Genomic DNA, 23,892 nt, shown 5'->3' with positions numbered 1-23,892 from the left:
TACATTTCTATTTTAGCCATTTTACAAAAGCTATTGGGCTTCACAGTAATGTGGCAATTTTAATAAGCAACTCTATATAATGTGCTACTTTACTGCTCACTATCACAAACTAGGTTTTATCCTTGTAACCTGACATGTTATTTAGATGTAAATTACGCTTTTTTTTGTTGTTGTTAGAATTTTCGGTGTTTTCAGAACACATATTACTTTGCTGGTGACTAGCTGGAGTTATCCATGAAGAACAGACACAATTTCAGCTAAATCCCTGCAAACACCAAATTATGTACTAATGTGTTTATTTGTCTAAGGCAGCCAGTGTGAAATGTGTTCATACCATGTGACTTATTTATTTTAAGTAAGTATTTCAAGCACATGCTACCAGTGTCTAAAACTATAATAGTTGTCTCACGGGATTACAGCAAATATCCACCACATGTCAAAATAAATTGAGGTAAACCTCATACTTACTACAGAAATATTTAATTCAGGTGGCACAACCGATCCTCCAATTCTTAGTTCTAAAGTCTTTGTATTCCGCACTGACACCTGATGGAGAGGACAAGATTGTAATTCTAATGGTGTTTATCGCATAATGATAAAATAAAATGGCTATTCATATGAATGAAAAAAACAACAAACCAATGAAGCGGAATTCCAGTAAAAAAAGAACAAATACTTAGTTGAAATAAAATATGTTTACTGTTTTACGTGCCAAGGCATTTGCAATTTGGTACAGCCACTGGGCACCTCTGCCATACTTTACAGCCAGGCAGGTGACACAATTATTTTCTGTTTTATCAACCTTTGCCCCTTGGGCCAGTAATAAGATATGTTGTGCTGGTGAGCCGAGATACTACACCATTCGGAGACTGGTCAAAGGGTATCTACCACCTTGCTTTGCACACCTTAGATGTCATGCAACTGAAGCTGAGAGCCATAAAGCATGCTGAAAGATGTAAAAAGGGGTTATATAAACCAAGTCCTTCAGGAACACTAAGGTTTTACCATGGTTATCAATAACCAATAAACTATGGCACGCTTTGCCCATTTTCTTTAACCACTTGCCGCCCGTATAACTTACTTATTCAGAGGGAAGGTGGCACTGCTGCGAAGTATCACATACCTAGTAAGTGATCCAACACTTCTGGGTCTGGGGTGCACATGCACTCGTCAATCATCCAGCACAGAGGCAGAATGGCGGTCTGCCTATGTAAACAAGGCAGATCATCATTCTGTCAGTAGGGAAGGCATAGATCCTGTGTTCCTGCAAAGTAGGGACATGAATCCATACCTTCCCCTAGTAAAAGCACCGCCCACAGTACACTAAAACACTGGTTAGGCACAGAGTTAACCCTTTGATCGCCCTAGATGTTTAAACCCTTCCCCGCCAGTGTCATTAGTACAGTGACAGTGCATATTTTTAGCACTGATCACTGTAGTAGTGTCACTGGTCCCCAAAAAGTGTCAGTTAGTGTACGACGCAATCTCGCAGTACCACTATAATTGCTGATCGCCACCATTACTAGTAAGAGAAAAAATCCCATAGTTTGTAGTATAACTTTTGCGCAGAGTAATAAATATACGCTTATTGGCATTTTGTTTACCAAAAATATGTAGCCGAGTACATATTTATGTGCACATCTTTTTGTTTATCACTGGCACAAGTTCATAACAAGCACAGACTGCACTTTATGAAGACTATTGAGATTTTCTCTATATATATGGACTGGAATAATTGTAAAACAATTGATGCTTCACTTGTCTAATATTTTGCACAAATTATTGTTATATTTGTTTTTTTAGAATACTGTGTATAAGGGGAATCTTGGTCTAAATACACAGGTTTAGACAGCGCTGTGGACATATTTATTAACCACTTTCAGACCAGACCATTTTGCTGGCTTAAGACCAGACCACTTTTTGCGATTCGGCACTGCGTCGCTTTAACTGACAATTGCGTGGTCGTGCGACGTGGCTCCCAAACAAAATTGACGTCCTTTTTTTTCCCACAAATAGAGCTTTCTTTTGGTGGTATTTGATCACCCCTGTGTTTTTTATTTTTTGCGCTATAAACAAAAATAGAGTGACAATTTTGCAAAAAAACACATTATTTTTTACTTTTTGTTATAATAAATATCCCCCACAAATATATAAAAAAACATTTTTTTCCATCAGTTTAGGCCGATACGTATTCTTCTACATATTTATGGTAAAAAAAAAAAAAAAAAGGGAATAAGCGATTATTGATTGGTTTGCGCAAAAGTTATAGCGTTTACAAAATAGGGGATAGTTTTATGGCATTTTTATTAATAATTTATTTTTACTAGTAATGGCGGCGATCAGCGATTTTTATTGTGACTGCGACATTATGACGGACACATCGGACATTTTTGACACATTTTTGGGGCCATTGTCATTTATACAGCAATCAGTGCTATACAAATGCATTGATTCCTGTGTAAATGACACTGGCAGTGAAGGGGTTAACCAGGGGGTGGCAGTGTAGGGGTTAAGTGTTCCTAGGGGCGCGTTACTAACTGTGGGGGGCTGGGCTTTGTGTTAGTGAACACTAATCTCTGGTCCAATCACATGGAGCAGAGATCAGCGTCACTTGTTGCTAGGCAGAATGGGGAGATGCTGTTTACAACGGCATCTCCCCATTCAGCCGCTCCGTGAGACGATCTCGGGTATCCCCACGGCAATCGAGTCCGCGGGACCCACGACCAGTTCACGGGGTGTCCCAACCGGGACACGCGAACGCGCTACCGCGCTGCCGGCGACGCTCACGTGATGGCAGGGCAGCATATAAAAATGGATGTACCTGTACGCCATGCCATTCTGCCGACGTAAATTGGCGTGCGCCGGTTGGGAACTGGTTAAGAATACATATTGGCCTAAATTGATGAAGAAATTCGATTTTTTTTCCATTTTTTATTGGATGGGTTTTATAGCAGAAAGTAAAAAAAAAATGTTTTATTTTTTTTTCAAAGTTGTCTGTCTTTTTGTTTACAGCGAAAAATAAATAAATACGTGAAACGCTCCATTTGTGGGAAAAAAAGGACATCCATTTTCTTTGGGTACAGTGTCACACGACAGCACAATTGTCAGTTAAAGTGACGCAGTGCCATATCACAAAAAAGGGCCTGGTCATGGGGGGTGGTAAATCTTCTGGAGTTAAAGTGGTTAACGCAAAGAAGTCTATTGCTACCATGAAGAGGTCACTTAATTGTATTTATACCTAGGTCAAAGTTTTACAGTCCTCCCGTTGAGCAGTGCAGATTCCTATGTCAGCTGCCCACCTCCAGTTAGCTGAACATAGGTCAGCATCATATCACTTATGTCCAATTGGCAGGGCAGGGATCCAGGAAATGGTCATGCCAAATCAGGATAGGTGTAAACCAAAAAGCTGTCTGCAGAGAATTACAAACATTTTGGTAGGTAAATAGACAAATGCTGTTTGCTTTTCAGGGGAGATCATTTGAGACCCTTCAGAGATCATTCATAGGAGGACATTTATCAATTCTGACCCACAGCCCCTCGCACACGCTTAGTTTTACAGGCAGACAGATATTAACAGGCATGTGTCCAATTACATTCAAACAACTAGAGTCTGTCTAGGTCAGAAAAAAAGTTACGGATCAGAAAAAAAAAAATGTAAACGGATACACATGTGTTTACATACACCTGCCCTTAGACCTAACATGGGTAGGTTAAACTCCCACAACAGACATACCGTATATACTCGAGTATAGGCCGACCCGAGTATAAGCCGAGGCCCCCAATTTACCCCCAAAAAACTGGAAAACTTATTGACTCGTGTATAAGCCGAGGGTGAGACATGGCTGTCCATCCCTGTGTGTCCGTCCATCCCTGTGTGTGTGTCCGTCCATCCATCCCTGTGTGTGTGTCCATCCATCCATCCATCCCTGTGTGTGTATCCATCCATCCATCCATCCCTGTGTGTGTGTGTGTGTGTGTGTGTGTGTGTATCCATCCATCCATCCATCCATCCCTGTGTGTGTGTGTGTGTGTGTGTGTATCCATCCATCCATCCATCCATCCCTGTGTGTGTGTGTGTGTGTGTATCCATCCATCCATCCCTGTGTGTGTGTGTGTGTGTGTGTGTGTGTGTGTGTGTGTGTGTGTGTGTGTGTGTGTGTGTGTGTGTGTGTCCGTGCAGCCTTGTGTGTGTGTCCAGCCTACCTGTGTCCCAAGCCTCCGTCCCGAGCCGCCGTCGTCCCGAGCCTCCTCCGTCCCGTGCCGTGCCTCCTCCGTCCCGTGCCGTGCCTCCTCCGTCCCGTGCCGTGCCTCCCCCGTGCCGTGCCTCCTCCGTCCCGTGTCTCCTCCGTCCCGTGCCGTGCCGTGCCTCCTCCGTCCCGTGCCGATGGATCGCCGCTCTTCTCGGCGGCCATTCTACAATTCAAAATTCCGCCTCCGCCTGTGATAGGCGGAACACTCAATTTCCCAGCAGCCTGTGTTCCGCCTATCACAGACATCCTCTCATACTCGTCCGTAGTATGAGAATGAGCGGATGTCCGTGATAGGCGGAACACTGACTGCTGGGAAATTCAGTGTTCCGCCTATCACAGGCGGAGGCGGAGAAGGAGGCGCGGCTTTTGAAAATTAATGTCCGCCGTCTGTCTGCTCGATACGCTGATCGAGCAGTCAGACAGCGGCGACTCGAGTATAAGCCGAGGGGGCACTTTCAGCCTCAAAAAAGAGGCTGAAAATCTCGGCTTATACTCGAGTATATACGGTATCTGTTCCCATCTGCTCTGATTCAGCAGGGGATCTCTTCATGGATCCCCTGCTGATTCTTAGTGATAAATCGATCCCAGAACTCCTTGCACTTGGCTACCCATAATAATAATAATAATAATAATAATAAAACTATTGTAAAAGACTTTTCCAAATAAGAGGCAGCCAAATTAGCATCTTACAGAGTTGTTAATTTGCTTGATAAATGTTACTCATAGTATATTGGTGCATTTGATCTACATTTGACCTCCTATTGATCTGTGCATAACATCCACCTAAGCTGCATCAATCTGCTTTAAGCTGTGTTTGCACTCCCATTGATTTGTATGAGGAGAGATGCAGCTATGAGATGAACAAGAGCTAATTGATAAAGGCCCTTAGGACAATTCAAATAACTTTAAATCTCATAATATATATATTTTTTTGCCAAAATGTTCCATTTCAATTTCAAAATACTACAGGGATAAAGAATTATTTTTTCATGATATACACTGTTACCAAAAGTATGGGGGTGCCTGTCTTTACGTGCACATGCACATTAATGGCATCTCAGTCTTAGTTCATAGGTTTCAATATTGAGTTGGCCCACCTTTTGCAGCTATATCAGCTCCAGCTCATCTGGGAAGGCTGTCCACAAGGTTTAAGAGTGTGTCTATGGGGATGTTTGACCATTCTTCTAGAAGCGCATTGTTGTGGAGGAGAAGGCCTGGCTCACAGTCTCCACTCTAATTCCTCCCAAAGGTGTTCTATCGGGTTGAGGTCAGGACTTTATGCAGGCCAGTCAAGTTCTTCCACCCCAAACTCACACATCCATGTCTTTATGGAACTTGCTTTGTGCACTGGTGCGCAGTCATGTTAGAACAGGTAGGGTCATCCCCAAACTGTTCCCACAAAGTTGGGAGCATGAAATTGTCCAAAATGTCTTGGTATGCTGACGCCTTAAGGATTCCCTTCACTGGAACTAAGGGAACAAGCCCAACCCCTGAAAAAACAACCCCACACCATAATCCCCCCTCCACCAAATGATTTGGACCAGTGCACAAAGCAAGGTTCATAAAGACATGGATAAGTGAGTTTGGGGTTGATGAACTTGACTGGCCTGCACAGAGTCCTGACCTCAACCTTATAGAACATCTTTATAATAAATTGTCTTGTCCAACATCACTGCCTGAGCTCACAAATGTTCTTCTGGAAGAATGGTCAAACATTCCCATAGACACATTCCTAAACCTTGTGGACACCCTTTCCAGAAGAGTTGAAGCTATTATAGCTGGAACCCTAGGACTAAAGCCGTGTACACACAATCGGATTTTCCGACAACAATGGATTTTTTTCCGAAGGATGTTGGCTCAAACTAGTCTTGCATACACACGGTCACACAAATGTTGGCCCAAAATGCCAAATGTGAGAATGCGGCGACGCACAACACGTACGATGGGACTCTAAAAAGGAAGTTAAATACAGGCATACCCCACTTTTAGGTACACAATGGGGTTTATTTACTAAAGCTGGAAAGTGCAAAATCAGGCTCACTTCTGCATAGAAACCAATGAGTTTCTAACCACAGCTTGTTCAATTAAGCTTTGGTAATAAAACCTGAAAGCCCATTGGTTTCTATGCAGAAGTGAGACTGATTTTGCACTTTCCAGCTTTAGTAAATAAACCCCATTGTGTACTTAAAAGTGGGGTATGCCTGTAGCCAGTGCGACTCCTTCTGCTTGATTCAGAGCATGCGTGAACTTTTGTGCAATGGACTTACACACGATCGGACTTTCTGACAAGAGGTTTTGTTGGTGAAAAATTTGAGAACCTGCTCTCAAACATTTGTGAGCGGAAATTCCGACAGCAAATGTTCGATGGAGCATACACATGGTCAGACTTTCCGACAACAAGCTCACATCCAACATTTCCCATTGTGGAAAGTCCGACCGTGTGTACGCGGCATAAGAAAAGTTCATGTGTGAGTAAAGGCAGGTATCCCAATACTTTTGGTAATATAGTGTAGTTATTTAGCCAATAAAAACCTTTATTTTTTCTGAATGGGTAGCGATATAGAGGAAAGGTAGCCATGTAGGTGAAAATGTGGTGTAGATAAAAACCAATAGGTTAACCCTTGTGAAATTACTTTGAGATAAAAAATAAAAAGTAATCAGAATTGATGATAAAACATCTAATATAGGACCAGTACAAGTAAGGAGTGCCCATTTTTCCTCCTCCACTTTTCTTTTACTTAATGTTTTAAATATTGAAGAAAGAGTGGAGGGAGTATGAATCCAAAGTAGGGGAAGAAAAGTTGTGAACTACAACAGGGTGATGACACTGTTGTCCCTAAGGCAAGACTCATACTTAGTGATGGCCGAACGGTTCGCCCGGCGGTCGTTTCGCGGCGAATTTCCGACATTCGCGGTCCGCACGTTCGAACGCCTTTTTCCGTCGTTCGCCGCGGCGGACTTACGTGTTTAATGTATACAAGAACTTTAACCTTTGGTGACACGTTTATCATGTGATACAGGACAGCCAATTGAGACATGACAGCACATGGACACTTGGACATTCCCCCTAACCTATAAATACACCCGATCCGGTGGCCATTTTACATTCTTTCTTCTGTTAAGATAGGGACAGGTTCCTGTGTGGAGTAGGGAGAGATAAACCACTAGCTATTTGGTACACAAAAGTTCTTTTCAGGACTGGTATAGGTGTTAGGTGTTGATAGGTTTGCTGTGCTGCTGATTCTTGCAGCAGCCTGAGTGTCTTTTGTTAGTTTAGAGAAAGGGAAAGGACGGTGTATGCTACAGGGACAGCCAGATTAGTCTTTCATCATCATCATCATCATCATCATCATTAGCTGTTACTATCAAGGTCCACAAAAGAGCTGTTCCAGTAACCACTAATCGTTCTCTTTTTTTGCCAATTTGTATAGGGACAGGAAGGAAGCAGTGTTGTCAGGCAGTGAGGGTAATTTTAAAGACTTGCTGTTATTATTAGTTCCACAAAGGTTCTTTTCAGGACTGGTATCAGTGGTACAGTAATAGGCTTGTACATGTATAATATTCTTTCTTCCAAATATAGAAAGGATATTATACTTGACTGCTGCCCTTCTGCTGCAGTCTGCTAAACATTCACAACTCACTTGTTCCACAAAAGTTCTTATAAGGACTGGTAACTTGGTATAGGGTGCTACGGTACATAGGCTTGAGTGCGGTACAGTCTGCTGTTCTGTAAGGACCGCTATCGGTCCACAATAGATAGGGTTGACGTGCACCACTGCTGACCGCTGCCCTATACTGCAGCAGTCCTTCAGCGGTATAGGGACTGACGTACAGTCTGCTAATCACTAACACACAACCTGCTTGTTCCACAAAAGTTCTTATAAGGACTGGTAACTTGGTATAGGGTGCTACGGTACATAGGCTTGAGTGCGGTACAGTCTGCTGTTCTGTAAGGACCGCTATCGGTCCACAATAGATAGGGTTGACGTGCACCACTGCTGACCGCTGCCCTATACTGCAGCAGTCCTTCAGCGGTATAGGGACTGAGGTACAGTCTGCTAAACACTAATACACAACCTGCTTGGTCCACAAAAGTTCTTATAAGGACTGGTAACTTGGTATAGGGTGCTACGGTACATAGGCTTGAGTGCGGTACAGTCTGCTGTTCTGTAAGGACCGCTATCGGTCCACAATAGATAGGGTTGACGTGCACCACTGCTGACCGCTGCCCTATACTGCAGCAGTCCTTCAGCGGTATAGGGACTGACGTACAGTCTGCTAATCACTAACACACAACCTGCTTGTTCCACAAAAGTTCTTATAAGGACTGGTAACTTGGTATAGGGTGCTACGGTACATAGGCTTGAGTGCGGTACAGTCTGCTGTTCTGTAAGGACCGCTATCGGTCCACAATAGATAGGGTTGACGTGCACCACTGCTGACCGCTGCCCTATACTGCAGCAGTCCTTCAGCGGTATAGGGACTGACGTACAGTCTGCTAATCACTAACACACAACCTGCTTGTTCCACAAAAGTTCTTATAAGGACTGGTAACTTGGTATAGGGTGCTACGGTACATAGGCTTGAGTGCGGTACAGTCTGCTGTTCTGTAAGGACCGCTATCGGTCCACAATAGATAGGGTTGACGTGCACCACTGCTGACCGCTGCCCTATACTGCAGCAGTCCTTCAGCGGTATAGGGACTGAGGTACAGTCTGCTAAACACTAATACACAACCTGCTTGGTCCACAAAAGTTCTTATAAGGACTGGTAACTTGGTATAGGGTGCTACGGTACATAGGCTTGAGTGCGGTACAGTCTGCTGTTCTGTAAGGACCGCTATCGGTCCACAATAGATAGGGTTGACGTGCACCACTGCTGACCGCTGCCCTATACTGCAGCAGTCCTTCAGCGGTATAGGGACTGACGTACAGTCTGCTAAACACTAATACACAACCTGCTTGGTCCACAAAAGTTCTTATAAGGACTGGTAACTTGGTATAGGGTGCTACGGTACATAGGCTTGAGTGCGGTACAGTCTGCTGTTCTGTAAGGACCGCTATCGGTCCACAATAGATAGGGTTGACGTGCACCACTGCTGACCGCTGCCCTATACTGCAGCAGTCCTTCAGCGGTATAGGGACTGAGGTACAGTCTGCTAAACACTAATACACAACCTGCTTGGTCCACAAAAGTTCTTATAAGGACTGGTAACTTGGTATAGGGTGCTACGGTACATAGGCTTGAGTGCGGTACAGTCTGCTGTTCTGTAAGGACCGCTATCGGTCCACAATAGATAGGGTTGACGTGCACCACTGCTGACCGCTGCCCTATACTGCAGCAGTCCTTCAGCGGTATAGGGACTGACGTACAGTCTGCTAAACACTAATACACAACCTGCTTGGTCCACAAAAGTTCTTATAAGGACTGGTAACTTGGTATAGGGTGCTACGGTACATAGGCTTGAGTGCGGTACAGTCTGCTGTTCTGTAAGGACCGCTATCGGTCCACAATAGATAGGGTTGACGTGCACCACTGCTGACCGCTGCCCTATACTGCAGCAGTCCTTCAGCGGTATAGGGACTGAGGTACAGTCTGCTAAACACTAATACACAACCTGCTTGGTCCACAAAAGTTCTTATAAGGACTGGTAACTTGGTATAGGGTGCTACGGTACATAGGCTTGAGTGCGGTACAGTCTGCTGTTCTGTAAGGACCGCTATCGGTCCACAATAGATAGGGTTGACGTGCACCACTGCTGACCGCTGCCCTATACTGCAGCAGTCCTTCAGCGGTATAGGGACTGAGGTACAGTCTGCTAAACACTAATACACAACCTGCTTGGTCCACAAAAGTTCTTATAAGGACTGGTAACTTGGTATAGGGTGCTACGGTACATAGGCTTGAGTGCGGTACAGTCTGCTGTTCTGTAAGGACCGCTATCGGTCCACAATAGATAGGGTTGACGTGCACCACTGCTGACCGCTGCCCTATACTGCAGCAGTCCTTCAGCGGTATAGGGACTGAGGTACAGTCTGCTAAACACTAATACACAACCTGCTTGGTCCACAAAAGTTCTTATAAGGACTGGTAACTTGGTATAGGGTGCTACGGTACATAGGCTTGAGTGCGGTACAGTCTGCTGTTCTGTAAGGACCGCTATCGGTCCACAATAGATAGGGTTGACGTGCACCACTGCTGACCGCTGCCCTATACTGCAGCAGTCCTTCAGCGGTATAGGGACTGACGTACAGTCTGCTAAACACTAATACACAACCTGCTTGGTCCACAAAAGTTCTTATAAGGACTGGTAACTTGGTATAGGGTGCTACGGTACATAGGCTTGAGTGCGGTACAGTCTGCTGTTCTGTAAGGACCGCTATAGGTCCACAATAGATAGGGTTGACGTGCACCACTGCTGACCGCTCACCTATACTGCAGCAGTCCTTCAGCGGTATAGGGACTAAGAGTTTTGTCACAGGGTCATTTAAAAAATGACATGCAGAGGAAGAGGCAGGCCCTTCCGCAGGGGTGGTAGGGGTAGGGCAGGAGCAACAGGCTTGAGCCAAAGTGGGAAGTTGCAGAAGGTGCGTTCAATTACTTTAAAGGATGCACCAGACTTGGTTGAGTGGCTCGCTCAGCCTTACTCTTCTGCACCCTCCTCATCCTCTCGATCTGCACCCTCTTCTTCACTCTCTGCTATGTGCACCCCCAAAGACACTACCACCAACAACACGACCACCACCACCACCACCACATACCTTCCGCTTGAGTCACTGGAATTATTTTCCGATCCATATCAAGAGGACATTTCTGATGCGCAGCCACTCTTGGTATTGGATCAGGAAGAGGAGGTAGCAACAAGCGCTACTCAGCAGTCTGACGCCAGTACCCAGATCAGCCCAAGGAGGAGGTTGGTCCCCGGTGTTGCTGCCTACTCCGAGATCTCTACTTATAGCGGTGGGGAAGGTGACGTTGATGATGACGTGTCTAGTGATGTCACGTGGGTGCCCACAAGAGAGGAAGAGGAGGGGAGTTCAGAGGGAGATATGGACCAGCAGATAGGGAGGAGAAGCAGCAATGACTTACATTGCACAGCAGGGACAAAGCAGACTGCAAATGTATCAGGAGCGAGTCATCGACCATGTACGGTCACATCTGGCGCTCCCAGGACACCGGCACATGGCTCCGCAGTGTGGGCTTTTTTTAACGTGTCCGCTGCTGACAATAGCGTTGCCATCTGCAATCTTTGCAGTCAACGCGTTAGTCGCGGTAAGCCCAATACTCACCTAGGGACGACCGCCTTAAGAAGGCACATGAGCAGCCATCACCGAGCCCAGTGGGAGCAACGGAACACACAAAGCCACACTGCAGGCTCTCACCGTCCAGCCTCGTCTTCTACTTCTCCTTCTCCTCTCTCCTCACAATTGTCCTCCACTCCACCTTCCATCACGCCAAGCTCACATTTTTCTGCAAAAAGGCAGGCTTCCGTGGGCCTAATGTTTGAGCGTAAAAAAATGATGATGCCGGATAACCCTCTTGCCCAACGGTTGGCGGCTGGCTTGTCAGAACTCATAGCCCGCCAACTACTGCCATATAAACTGGTGGACTCGGAGGCCTTTCGCAAATTTGTGGCCATTGGAACACCACAATGGAAGGTCCCAGGAAGGAAGTATTTCTCAGAGAAGGGCATCCCAGAGCTATATGGCCATGTTCAGCGGCAAGTGAATGTATCTCTGGCACACAGTGTCGGTGCCAAGATACATCTGACCACAGACACGTGGTCTAGCAAACACGGGCAGGGAAGGTATATCAGTTTTACTGCCCACTGGGTGAACCTTCTGACGGCCGTCAAGCATGTAACCCGTGGCACCCGTGTAGATTTGGTTTTACCGCCACGGATTGCATGCAGGCCTGACTCTTCTTCTCCTCCTCCTACTCCATCCTCCTCCCTCTCCTCCTCAGCTGCCTCCTCCTTTTCCGCTGCTAGCGTCTCTTCCACTGCACCGCCCAAGCTCCCCAGAACCTATTCCACATGCCAGGTGAGACGTTGCCATGCCGTGCTGCGTCTGTTGTGCCTGGAAGCAAAGAGCCACACTGGCCCGGCACTCCTTTCAGCTTTGCGTTCACAGGCAGATGAGTGGCTAACACCGCTCAATTTGACAGTTGGTAAAGTGGTGTGTGACAACGGTGCCAATCTGCTTAGCGCATTGAAACAGGGCAAAATCACGCACGTGCCGTGCATGGCACACGTCTTAAACTTGGTCGTGCAGCGATTCCTTGTCAAATACCCTGGGGTCCAGGACATCTTGCGGCAGGCAAGGAAAATCTCGGCCCATTTCAGAAGATCTTACACGGCCATGGCTCGCCTTGCTGACATTCAGCGGCGACACCATCTGCCGGTCAGACGTCTTATTTGCGATTGCCCGACGCGATGGAACTCAACCTTCTATATGCTTGATAGGCTGCTCCAGCAGAAACGTGCAGTTAACGTCTACCTGTATGAACTCTGCGAAAGAAACGGTTCTGGGGAGCTGGGTTTTTTTTCACCGCGCCAGTGGCTGCTCATGCGCGACACATGCAGACTTCTGCGGCCATTTGAGGAGATCACCAAACTGGTCAGTCGCAGCCATGGCGCCATCAGTGACATGGTACCTTATGCCTTCTTTCTGGAGCGTGCATTGCGTCGTGTCATTGATCAGGCTGTGGAGGAGCAGGAGCGGGAAGATGAGGAAGTCGCAATGCTGGATGAATTCCCAGGGGGGGCTACTCTATCTGAGACAAGTCAACAACAGGAGTCTGATGAGGAGTCAGAGGAGGATGGTGCCGGGGCGGATGAGCAGGAGCAAGAAGAGCATGCTTTAAACCTTTCTGGGATCCCTGTTGTGCGTGGATGGGGAGAGGAGAATGAAGAGGACGACATTATCCTGGATGATGAGCAGGAGCCAGGCCACCACACCGCTTCCACTTTAGTGCAAATGGGGGCCTTCATGCTCCAGTGTTTTAATAGGGACCCCCGTATAAAAAGCATGAGGGTCAAGGACCAGTACTGGGTGGCAACGTACTTAGACCCCCGGTACAAACACAAAATGGCGGAAATGTTACCGCCGTCGCAGAGGGCTGTCAGAATGCAGCACTTCCAGGCCTTGCTTCGAGAAATGCTGCATTCTGCTTTTGCGTGCGCTGGCAGAGGAGCAATTCCCACTCCCAGAGAAGGATTTGCGGGTACCAATCCAACAGCGCCTGCAAGAAGAGGCCGGTTTGAAGATGTGTTGGTGACTTCGGATATGAGGTCATTCTTTCAGCCGACCCATCGACAGGTGTCATCCGGATCCAGCATCAGGGAACGCCTAGACCGTCAGGTGTCCGACTACATTGGGTTAACGGCCGATGTGGACGCTCTGAGGAGTGATGAACCCCTAGACTACTGGGTGGGCAGGCTTGACCTCTGGCCAGAGCTTGCCCAATTTGCAATCGAACTGTTGGCTTGCCCCTCATCCAGTGTCCTGTCCGAAAGGACGTTCAGCGCAGCAGGGGGGATTGTGACCGATAAGCGTACTCGCCTAGCTCACCACAGTGTTAACTACCTCACATTTCTAAAAATGAATGAGGCATGGATCTCGGAGGAATTCAACACATGTGACCAGTAGACCATGTATATGTCTATAAACTATTTTTTTAATCAAGCACACAGACCTTCTTAATTCATTTGGCTCACTTCCTTGACCCAAAAAAGCACACCGTACTATATGCCCCTACCCTCCTCTTTGAAGAGGTTGAGCGGTGTCATATTTCTACTGGGGCTGCTTATGATATCCCTGTGCTGTGCTGACTTCCTCCTGGGGGTTCTTATTATGAAGGGATCACACTATCCCTGTGCTGTGCTGACTTCCTCCTGGGGGTTCTTATTATGAGGGGATCACACCATCCCTGTGCTGTGCTGACTTCCTCCTGGGGCTGCTTACGGTGCTGCTGTCAGTGCTGTATGTCACGGTGCTGCTGTCAGCGCTGTATGTCACGGTGCTGCTGTCAGCGCTGTATGTCACGGTGCTGCTGTCAGCGCTGTATGTCACGGTGCTGCTGTCAGCGCTGTATGTCACGGTGCTGCTGTCAGCGCTGTATGTCACGGTGCTGCTGTCAGCGCTGTATGTCACGGTGCTGCTGTCAGCGCTGTATGTCACGGTGCTGCTGTCAGCGCTGTATGTCACGGTGCTGCTGTCAGCGCTGTATGTCACGGTGCTGCTGTCAGTGCTCTGTATTACGGTGCTGCTGTCAGATGCCTCTATCACGGTGCATGTGTCATTCCGGTATGTCACGCTGCTGGTGATCATCTCCTGCACCCTCTTCTTTGCCTACCCTGGTCCCTGACCTTCCCTCTCCTCCATTGCCTTCATTAGCTCCATAGTCCTGAATTGTTAGAACAATTTCCCAAATAAAATAAAAATGCTTGTAGTTATCGATCCCAAATTCACCTCATACATGTATTATGTCATTGTCCAGATGGTGGGACTACGTTTTACCCCCTAATAATTACCACGTGGCCGCAAATTCGACATGAAGGTTTGCAAAGTTCGCCTCCCATTGAAGTCAATGGGGCCCGCGGCGAACGTTCTGTTTCGCGAACGTTTGGGTCCGTTCGCATTTCGCGTTCGCGAAACGTCCCGTCGGAAGTTCGTCCATCACTACTCATACTGTGTTAAAAACAGTAAAGTTGGGTTATCCAATAATCCATGACTCATACAGTATAACCAACCCACCACACAACCACTCATTAATTGTGTCTTTCACGATGTCCTTCACTTGTTTCACTGGGGTGGCTGTATTCACTGACCAGGAGCCTAATTACAAGCCTAATTACAACTGCATTTTGTATGATGCCTAATGCTGCCCATACCTCTGGCTATTGTTTGCTTTCAACTACAGCAATTTGCCACATAAATCAATTTAAAGGTTTAAAGTATTACTAAACCCACAACAGTAAAATAAGTCTGTATATGCAGTAAAGCCTACATATTATGCTCACTGTGGAACCTAAGTGGTTAATCATTTGAATTTTATAAAAAGGCTGTCTGGTCCTGTCCTCTGATTCTCACCTTCTTCGAGTCCCCAATCCCTCTCCTGATAGTACAGAGCCTTGGGGGCAGTCTGCACATGCTCAGTTTGGTGAGTATTGCTAAACAGTTTTTTTTTTTTGAGAGGGTGCAAATGATCAGCACAGGGCCAATAAGCACTGTCTAGACAGAGGGTCAGGGGTTCTGCAGCCACATAGGACAGTCACAGTAGAATGAAAACTCCTCCTACAAGCTTTAATCAGACAATTATAGAAATCATGACTGTTATATACTGCTGATGAGAAAATGTATTTAGCAGTTTATATTTACTAAAATAATTGCATTTCCATGTTCTGTGTACTGTGGGAGACCAGATATATTTAATGCAGGAATTGAAAAATACTAAGCCGCGCTTAACTTACACAAACAACTAATTGTGCAAAAAATTTAAAATAAATGATAAACAAAGTATAGCGACCATATGTAGATTAGTGTATACTTATACCGTGTGTGATATAAAACACACATAAAAAACTCAAAACATAGAGCTTAACCCTTGCAATATAAATTTCCGTTGTATAAACCTATATCAACATAAAAGAGGATGGGACAAAACACCCAGTGTTTGAACAGTGAGTCCGTATACATGAACCACAAAACTAATCGTTACAAGGCTGTGAATAAAGTCCTCCGAAAATAGACCACAATATTCATAAAAAATCCGCCACTTAGTCCACATGGGAAAAAGAAAGTTCAATCCACCACCAACATGCGATAAAATTTGCCGCTTACCAGAAAGACATGACCCCCCACTACAGAGGGTCACATGAAGCTTGTAAGAATGGATATAACTTCCAGCCAAGGGGGGGTCCTCGGTGTCCTCCTGGTTCCACCACTCCAGTGGGGATTGGGAAGAATACATCACCTCGTGTTTGTGACAATTTCCAGGAGAACGGGTCTATCTGTGTGCGTCCGGCCGGCGCAACGGACTTAAGGCTTATTTTCTTCTATACATTTGTAAGTGCATTTTTACTTTTTTATCTTGAGTAATAAAGGGTTTTACACTATTTGGAGTTTTATTTTCCCTTTATGGTTCCGATGTCCCTACTTTTGAGTCCCTTTTTGGGCCTTTGAGGAAGACGCCCGGGAACAGGTCTTCTTCCCAATCCCCACTGGAGTGGTGGAACCAGGAGGACACCGAGGACCACCCCTTGGCTGGAAGTTATATCCATTCTTACAAGCTTCTTGTGACCCTCTGTAGTGGGGGGTCATGTCTTTCTGGTAAGCGGCAAATTTTATCGCATGTTGGTGGTGGATTGAACTTTCTTTTTCCCATTTGGACTAAGTGGCGGATATTTTATGAATATTGTGGTCTATTTTCGGAGGACTTTATTCACAGCCTTGTAACAATTAGTTTTGTGGTTCATGTATACGGACTCACTGTTCAAACACTGGGTGTTTTTGTCCCATCCTCTTTTATGTTGATATAGGTTTATACAACGGAAATTTATATTGCAAGGGTTAAGCTCTACGTTTTGAGTTTTTTATGTGTGTTTTATATCACGCACGTTATAAGTATACACTAATCTACATATGGTCGCTATACTTTGTTTATCATTTATTTTCAATTTTTTGCACAATTAGTTGTTTGTGTAAGTTAAGCGCGGCTTAGTATTTTTCAATTTTTGTTTGTTCTGTATTTATGTGACACAGTGAAGCCACAGCTAAACGTTTATTCCTATAAGTATCACATAAGAGTATATATACCTTACACCTCTTTTTTCACCTTAGCGCAGTTTTTTCTCCTTTTTTTCTATATTTAATGCAGGGTCCTGGGTTTAGTAACACTTTAAGTGACTGGACAAATAAAATTGACATGGAAATCAAACAATAGGTGTAATGAATTTAATAGATTTCCACCATAACTTCAATCCTTCAGCCCCTCCAAAACTGGCAAGTACTATATATGGCCAGCATAAGCAAAATAATTTGTCTATGGGTGATTCAGCCCACTGGTATTTGCCACAAATGAAAATATTAGTCCAAAATCGATCTTTACATTCCTCCTCATAGCACATCCCATACACACACAAATAAAATGTGCTAGAAGTACGTTTTAATCAGTTTTACCTCGACTCTAGTGTCAAACTTCATAACTGCTCTTGGTGTGAAGAAGATCTTAAGAGTCTCATATCCTCCCACTGGCACCACGCCCTGTGATGGTGTAATTGTCATACCAGGCAGTGGACTTATATCTACTACCTGTAACAAACAAATAAATGCAAAGTCTATTAAATGAATGTTATACCTACAAAAAGTCTACGTTTTAAAGATTAATAACAATATTTTTGTATTTACTGTAAAATCTTTTTATTGCAGACCATTGATGGACTCAAACATTCCTAAACAGGTTATACTGCCACCTACAGAAGTTTGGAACACTGGCAAACACAAACAGTTGAAGACAGCCCTCGTCTAACCCTGTCTCTATCTGTCAGGACATTTTGTAAGCAAGCAATACACAGTGTCAATAACAAAGAGGGGCAGTACCTGTGTCCCTCAATGAACTTCCTAGCTATTACTAGGACCATTCTGATAAAAAATAACAGAAAGGAAAGATTGTAAGGAGCCGATATCACGCAAACTCCTTACTTTCATTGAGCTGAAAAAGAAATATGACCTCCCTGCCTCCCTGGAATATTTGTATTTACAATTTAAACATTTTTTCTTTGCCAATTCCTCCTCCCTATCCTTAGAGAAACCCACAGACTTTGAAATATTATGTGCAAATGGCCCATACGAACCCAAATTAATTTCATCTATATATAAAATGCTTTATGAGACCCCCCTTCTGACAGACTCTTCACATAACTACATGAGAAAATGGTCCCGGATATTGAATCGCCCAATTTCGTTGCTAGATTGGGGGAACATTTTTTCATGCTGTGTTACACAAAAAGAAACTGCCATTAAGATACTTTTTTTTGGTACAGAACTCCCGATATATTACATGTTCAAAACCCTTCCGTTTCTAATCTATGCTGGAGATGTGGAGAGTCTGGTCACCCATCTTCATATTTTCTGGGAATGTCCTGTCATTGGTCCTTACTGTCTGAGGTCCACAAACTGTTACAATCATTGCTCTCCACAACCATTCAAATGATTCCTATACATTTCCTCTTGGGCCTCCCTCTCTCAGGCATTTCCAAACCATTACAGAAACTTGGGTCCTTCATACTACTAGCAGAAAAATGAGCCATTCCTAGACATTGGCTCTCTCCCTCTCCCCCTACCTTCCACTATTTTCTCTCTATAATTGCAGATATACGCAGGATGGAACACATGACTGCAAACATTGACGGTAACCTACCCCAGTTTGATAAAACTTGGAAAGTTTGGGATGACTCAAAATACCCTCTTGAATCCGATAACTACACACACTCCTAACTCCCACTAGAGATACCTTTTGAGCATCCTTTATATGTATATTGCTGTCAGACACATATTTATTTTCTTTTTCAACCTGAACCAAAGCTGGACTTTGTATGGAAATTTTGCTTAGTTGATTCATTCATGGAAGCTGCTGACATTAGCCCATACTTGTACCATTGTCAAGTTTTATTAGCTTGTTATGCTAATTATCTTTGTATCACCTGAAATTAAAATGTCATACCTTTTGTAACTTACAATATGCTGTCTTATACTTAAATAAACTATAAATAAACAATAAAAAAAAAAGATTGTAAGGAGACTTCCCCAGAAGACTGCAGCTCGGCCACAGAAAGTGGACCTATCTCCTGGTAATTAGGTCCCAGGAAAGCATCTAGAAAGCATCTAGCATCTCATGTTATCCCCCTTAATGAGAATTTGCAGTGGGATCCCAGCTTGTTCTGTCAACTGACCAACCATGGGAATACAGGACCCTCCAGCAGTGTATACTTCCTTTCAAGGAGGAAGCAAGTGGCAGTTGATTGGACTCTTCAGATTGCACCAGTAATTGGGCACAAATTAAATAAAAAGTCTAAAAAGGACATGGCGGTCTTAGTGGTCACCCACCTCACCCTCACCCAACAGAACCGTAGGAGACTCTGATAAGGAAAACCCTATAATAGGTGTCCCAGAATCTAGAGTAAAGGTGCAAGTTCCTTCTGGGGATACTAAATAAACACTCTTTTTAATGCAAATTTTTAGAAAGTGTAATTGTTTTGTTTACTGCTTATGCTGAGAAAAAATATTTTGCTTTGTTTTAATGTGTGCACAGTCCTTCCATATGCACCTTGCACTAAAATATAGTTATAAATTGGGGTGATTGCCAGTTTTGTTTATACTGAGTAAACACCTCTAGAACCAGTAGGGAAGTATGGGCCGCCCTGGGCTGCAGGACTGTCCTCTGTTCGTCTCTGAGAAGACATATACCATATAGCAAAAAAACAACTGGTCCCAACGTGAGGCAAGGCCTCACATGCCCCTACACCCAAGCAGCTGGTGCCAATAAGGGTTGCAGGTGGTCATATGTGAAAAGTCACAGTAGGCAGGTAGTGGAAGAACATCAGAAACCAGGTGATATGCGTAGCAGTTCAGGAACAACAGCAGCAGCATGTTGTTTAGACTGAATGGCAGGAAACATGTTCAGGCAACACTCTGATGGCGTAAGCACTCAGGTACCCCAGCTTTAACCCTTACTGTGGCAAAAGCAGCAAGAAATTTTAAAAAGTGCACAACTCTACCACAGTAAGGTAGCTATCTGTACTTCAACCCAACCAGCCTAATAAAAAAAAGTCACACTTCAAGCTAGCCCTACAATCTTCTAGTCCAGTGGGTTCTGGAAAAAGGGTACAACTTCTCAAAACACTAGCAGTCATGACAGTTAGTAGTGGGGTTATACAGGACCTGGCTTCAACAGTGTTTTTGTTTGCCAGTGTCCAAACCTCTAGTAGGTGTCAGTAAAACCCGACTGTTTAAGAATTCCTGAGTTTCTGTGTTTCTAAACTTTTTTTTTTTTTTGCATTTTGAATAGAGTAACAGAGGGTTACGCAGTTTTATTTTTATTATGTTCGCCATCTGTATCCCATTAGGGAGATTTCCCTTCACTTCCTGCCCCATAGCTAAAACAAGAAGTGAGAGGAAATCCCCCAAAGTGAGGGAATCCTGGCATGTCTGGGTCACCAGAGCTGGAAATTCTCTTCTCTATTAGTGCTCTGATGTCAACCCAAAAGTTAGGAATATATTTTACTTTCACTTTCGATAATAACGGTGAACAGGACAAATATAGAGGGTGAATCTCCCTAGCAGGAGCATAGAGGAGCATAGACAGCAATAAAAAACACTATATCCACTACCAAAAAAAAGAGTTTGGCCTATAGTTACATTTTAATGGACAATAAAGAAAATAATAACAATGGAACAATGTAAGTGCAATCTAGTATAAAACAATGTAGGCTGTAGTTTTGATAAATAGCAGCCGTGGTCCCTAAACCAAGAAAGAAAGAAGAAACTTAGAACATAGTTTTCTGCTTTTTTCAATTTCATCTTTTGAAATATCTAATAATGCATCTGCAGCTTATTCATCTGAAGTGATTACATTCCACAAAAAAAGTCAGTTTTCTACCTGAAAATATGCGTGACTCATTCCTGTGTTCTGAATAATGGCTGTCTTGTGGGTTGTGAGGCCGAGGGGGGCATGATGAAAGAGCACTCTCTGTTCAGTAAACTGGACACTCGTGGATCCTAGCTGTAATTTCAGAAAGAAGTCAAGATTAGTTATTGTGGTCACATGGTTATACGAACTAGAATAATAAATCTAAAATCGGCAGCATATCAGCATATTTAAATTAACTTTTGTTTGACTATGCGCCTTCTCAACTTTTAGGCCCCTTTCACATGGGCGGACTGTATCCATTTTTCTTCCATCCGTCAACGGAGGACAATGCATTCCTATGGGCAAACGGATGACCATCCGTTGCCATCCGTTAACCTTCACTTCCGATTCTATCCGTTTTTTTTTTAACGTACAGGGCTACGTCCAGATCTGTGATCCAGAAATCCGTGAAAACTGACGTTAAAACTGACGTTAACGAACAAAGTCCGTGAACGTCCAATCAGTTAAGATCCGTTTTGAAGAAATCATTATTTTTTTATGTTTATCTGAGAACTCAACCTATGACCCAGGCAGTAGTTGGATATAGGAAGTACATCTTCAGTATATCCCCAAGGAGAAACATGGCAAGAGATGTCTCCCATGAGGAGCTTATTTTGCACAATCCAGAAAGTACACACAAGGACAAGGACAAAGGAAGGACACAGCAAGGATAAATCACTCACTGAAAACTGCAATGCAGCATTGGAGGAGCAATGCTTTCAGGGTAATTTCCTTAAAGGCATAGAAACTGCTGTAAACGGATCAAAACGGATACAAAAACAGATGAAAAAAATGGATGTAAACATGTACATTACTGGATGAAAACGGATATTAATGGAATGGAAGATGGATGAATTTTTAACGTGGCCAAACTGACGGTGCCCATGTGAATGAGACCTTTCAAAACAGAATGCTACTTAAAATGTATGTTTATGATCATTGACCTACTGGAAGGTGAACCTCTGCCCCAGTCTCAAGTCTTTTGCAGACTCTAACATGTTTTCTTCTAAGATTGCCCTGTATTTGGCTCCATCCATCTTCCTGTCAACTCTGACCAACTTCCCTGTCCCTGCTGAAGAAAAGCATCCCCACAACATGATGGTGCCACCCCCATGTTTCATGTGGGGATGATGTGTTCAGGGTTATTTGCAGTGTTAGTTTTCCACCACACATAGTGTTTTGCTTTTAGGCCAAAAAGTTCAATTTTGGTCTCATCTGACCAGAGCGCACCTTCTTCCACAAGTTTGCTGTGTTCCCTACATGGCTTATCGCAAACTGAAAACTGACTTCTTATTGCTTTCCTACATAAAGGCCAGATTGGTGGAGTGCATGACTAATGACTTAAAATGTCACTAAAACCACAACATAAAAAAAATTATCAATAAATGTTGTATTACATGCTGTTCATACTCACTATGGGATTCATTTTCTGTATTTTGCAAAAAAAAAAAAAGGTTGATCCTGCTGCGTCCACCTTCTGTTCATGTCCCCAATTCAGCTAGGGATTTTGCAGAGCAGTAGTGACAACTCTGCACATGCTCAGTTTAAGTGTATTTCTATGCTGAGCATTTCCTCTCTATCACATCCGAGCAGACCATGTGACTATAGAGTCACACATGTGTTGGCGTATACACACTGGTATAAATGATAGCCCACTCCCTCCCTCCTCCTCCATGCCCACTAATCAGCTAAACACAATGGGCTCGGAATACTACATGTACATTTATTGAAAAAAAAAATGCAGTAATATGCGATGATATGTGAAACTATACTAAACTGAGCAACACCTGGTGGATACCTGGATGGTGGGAGCAACTGTGTTCACTACTTTCAAGAACTGTTTTTTGAGCATATGATCTTCACATCTCATCACTTTTTGATGCACAAGCACTTTATTATTTTGGACTTATTTTAATAATTTTTATGTAAAATGAGATGAATATCCGCTTTTGACTCAAGCACTTTATCACCGTTTCACATATTAAATATTAATCACATATTACTGTATTTTTTGGCTTTTTTGAACTTAGGGTTAATCATTTATGCATACTTGTCTATTTTTGCTTTTATAGCTTTTTGAATTAGTTTAGTTGAATTGAATTTGAATTTTTTTTAGTTGAATTGCACTTTATCACTGTTTCACATATCGCATACTACTGAAAACAAAATAGCAATTTCTGTATTTTTGCAAAATACACAAGCACTCTAAAACTATCCAAATGCTAAATTCTGCATTTAAGTATCATGTATGTGACTGTAAACATTTAGATATGCAATTTACCAACTGCTTTCCACATATCTTGCTTTAATGCTTCACAAAGAAGGTTTCACAAAGAAGAAACAATATCAGTATTTATTAACACAGACAAATCTTTCTCTCTCTAAAAAAAAGGGGGGGGATTGTGCTGTCAGGTTTTTTAATGGTCTGTATTGTCAGCATCTGTGTAGTACAGCTAGAATTACCTCTGCAATGCATCTTAGTTTTTCTGAATTCCTCTGCTGTACACTGAGATTGAATTCTCCTATCTCAGGAGAGTTGAATCCTGGATGCCAGACGACTTCACATTCTAGATCTTCATAGGCATCAACAATTCCTAAAAAAAAAAAAAAAAAAAAGTATATAAAAATATTTATGCCGAAATCATACAAAAAAGCTTATTATTGGTAAAAAAAAAAAAAGTATATCCTTTTTTATTTTTTGGAAGTATGACTGCACAACAAATGTTTCTTAAACATATGAACAGAAAATGTCTTTCACTAAATCCATATACTTTTTTCTACAGACCACCCAGTTGGCTTGATAAATAAACACTAGCCATCCCACTCTACAGATAATTATCTGGTATGTGAGCTGTGGTTTATTCGATATGTGGGTTGTTTACTGATCAGATGTAGATAGATCAATGCAGATACGGGGCTTTTTTTATGCAAACACTCTGAAATTGCAAGTTAA

The 23,892-nt window shown here is 43.6% G+C and overlaps 1 protein-coding gene across 2 annotated transcripts in view; it reads right to left on the bottom strand.

The window, feature by feature from the left end:
* The window catches only part of CFAP47 (cilia and flagella associated protein 47), a 681,345-nt gene that overhangs the window by 543,538 nt on the left and 113,915 nt on the right, over positions 1-23,892 (bottom strand). For both annotated transcript variants that reach the window (XM_077482554.1, XM_077482555.1), the window contains exons 17-20: positions 23,403-23,533; positions 20,910-21,032; positions 17,432-17,563; positions 469-546 (exon numbers count right to left, since the gene is read on the bottom strand). In XM_077482554.1, the coding sequence (XP_077338680.1) occupies positions 469-546; positions 17,432-17,563; positions 20,910-21,032; positions 23,403-23,533 (464 nt within the window). The remainder of the gene's footprint in view (positions 1-468; positions 547-17,431; positions 17,564-20,909; positions 21,033-23,402; positions 23,534-23,892) is intronic.

This window comes from Lithobates pipiens, unplaced genomic scaffold (assembly GCF_037356315.1).
Source record: "Lithobates pipiens isolate NorthernLeopardFrog02 unplaced genomic scaffold, aLitPip1_a1.2 Scaffold_16, whole genome shotgun sequence".
NCBI classification, from domain to species: Eukaryota; Metazoa; Chordata; class Amphibia; order Anura; family Ranidae; genus Lithobates; species Lithobates pipiens.
Note: the sequence above shows the minus strand (reverse complement) of the source record. Positions and strands in the feature narration are given on the sequence as shown.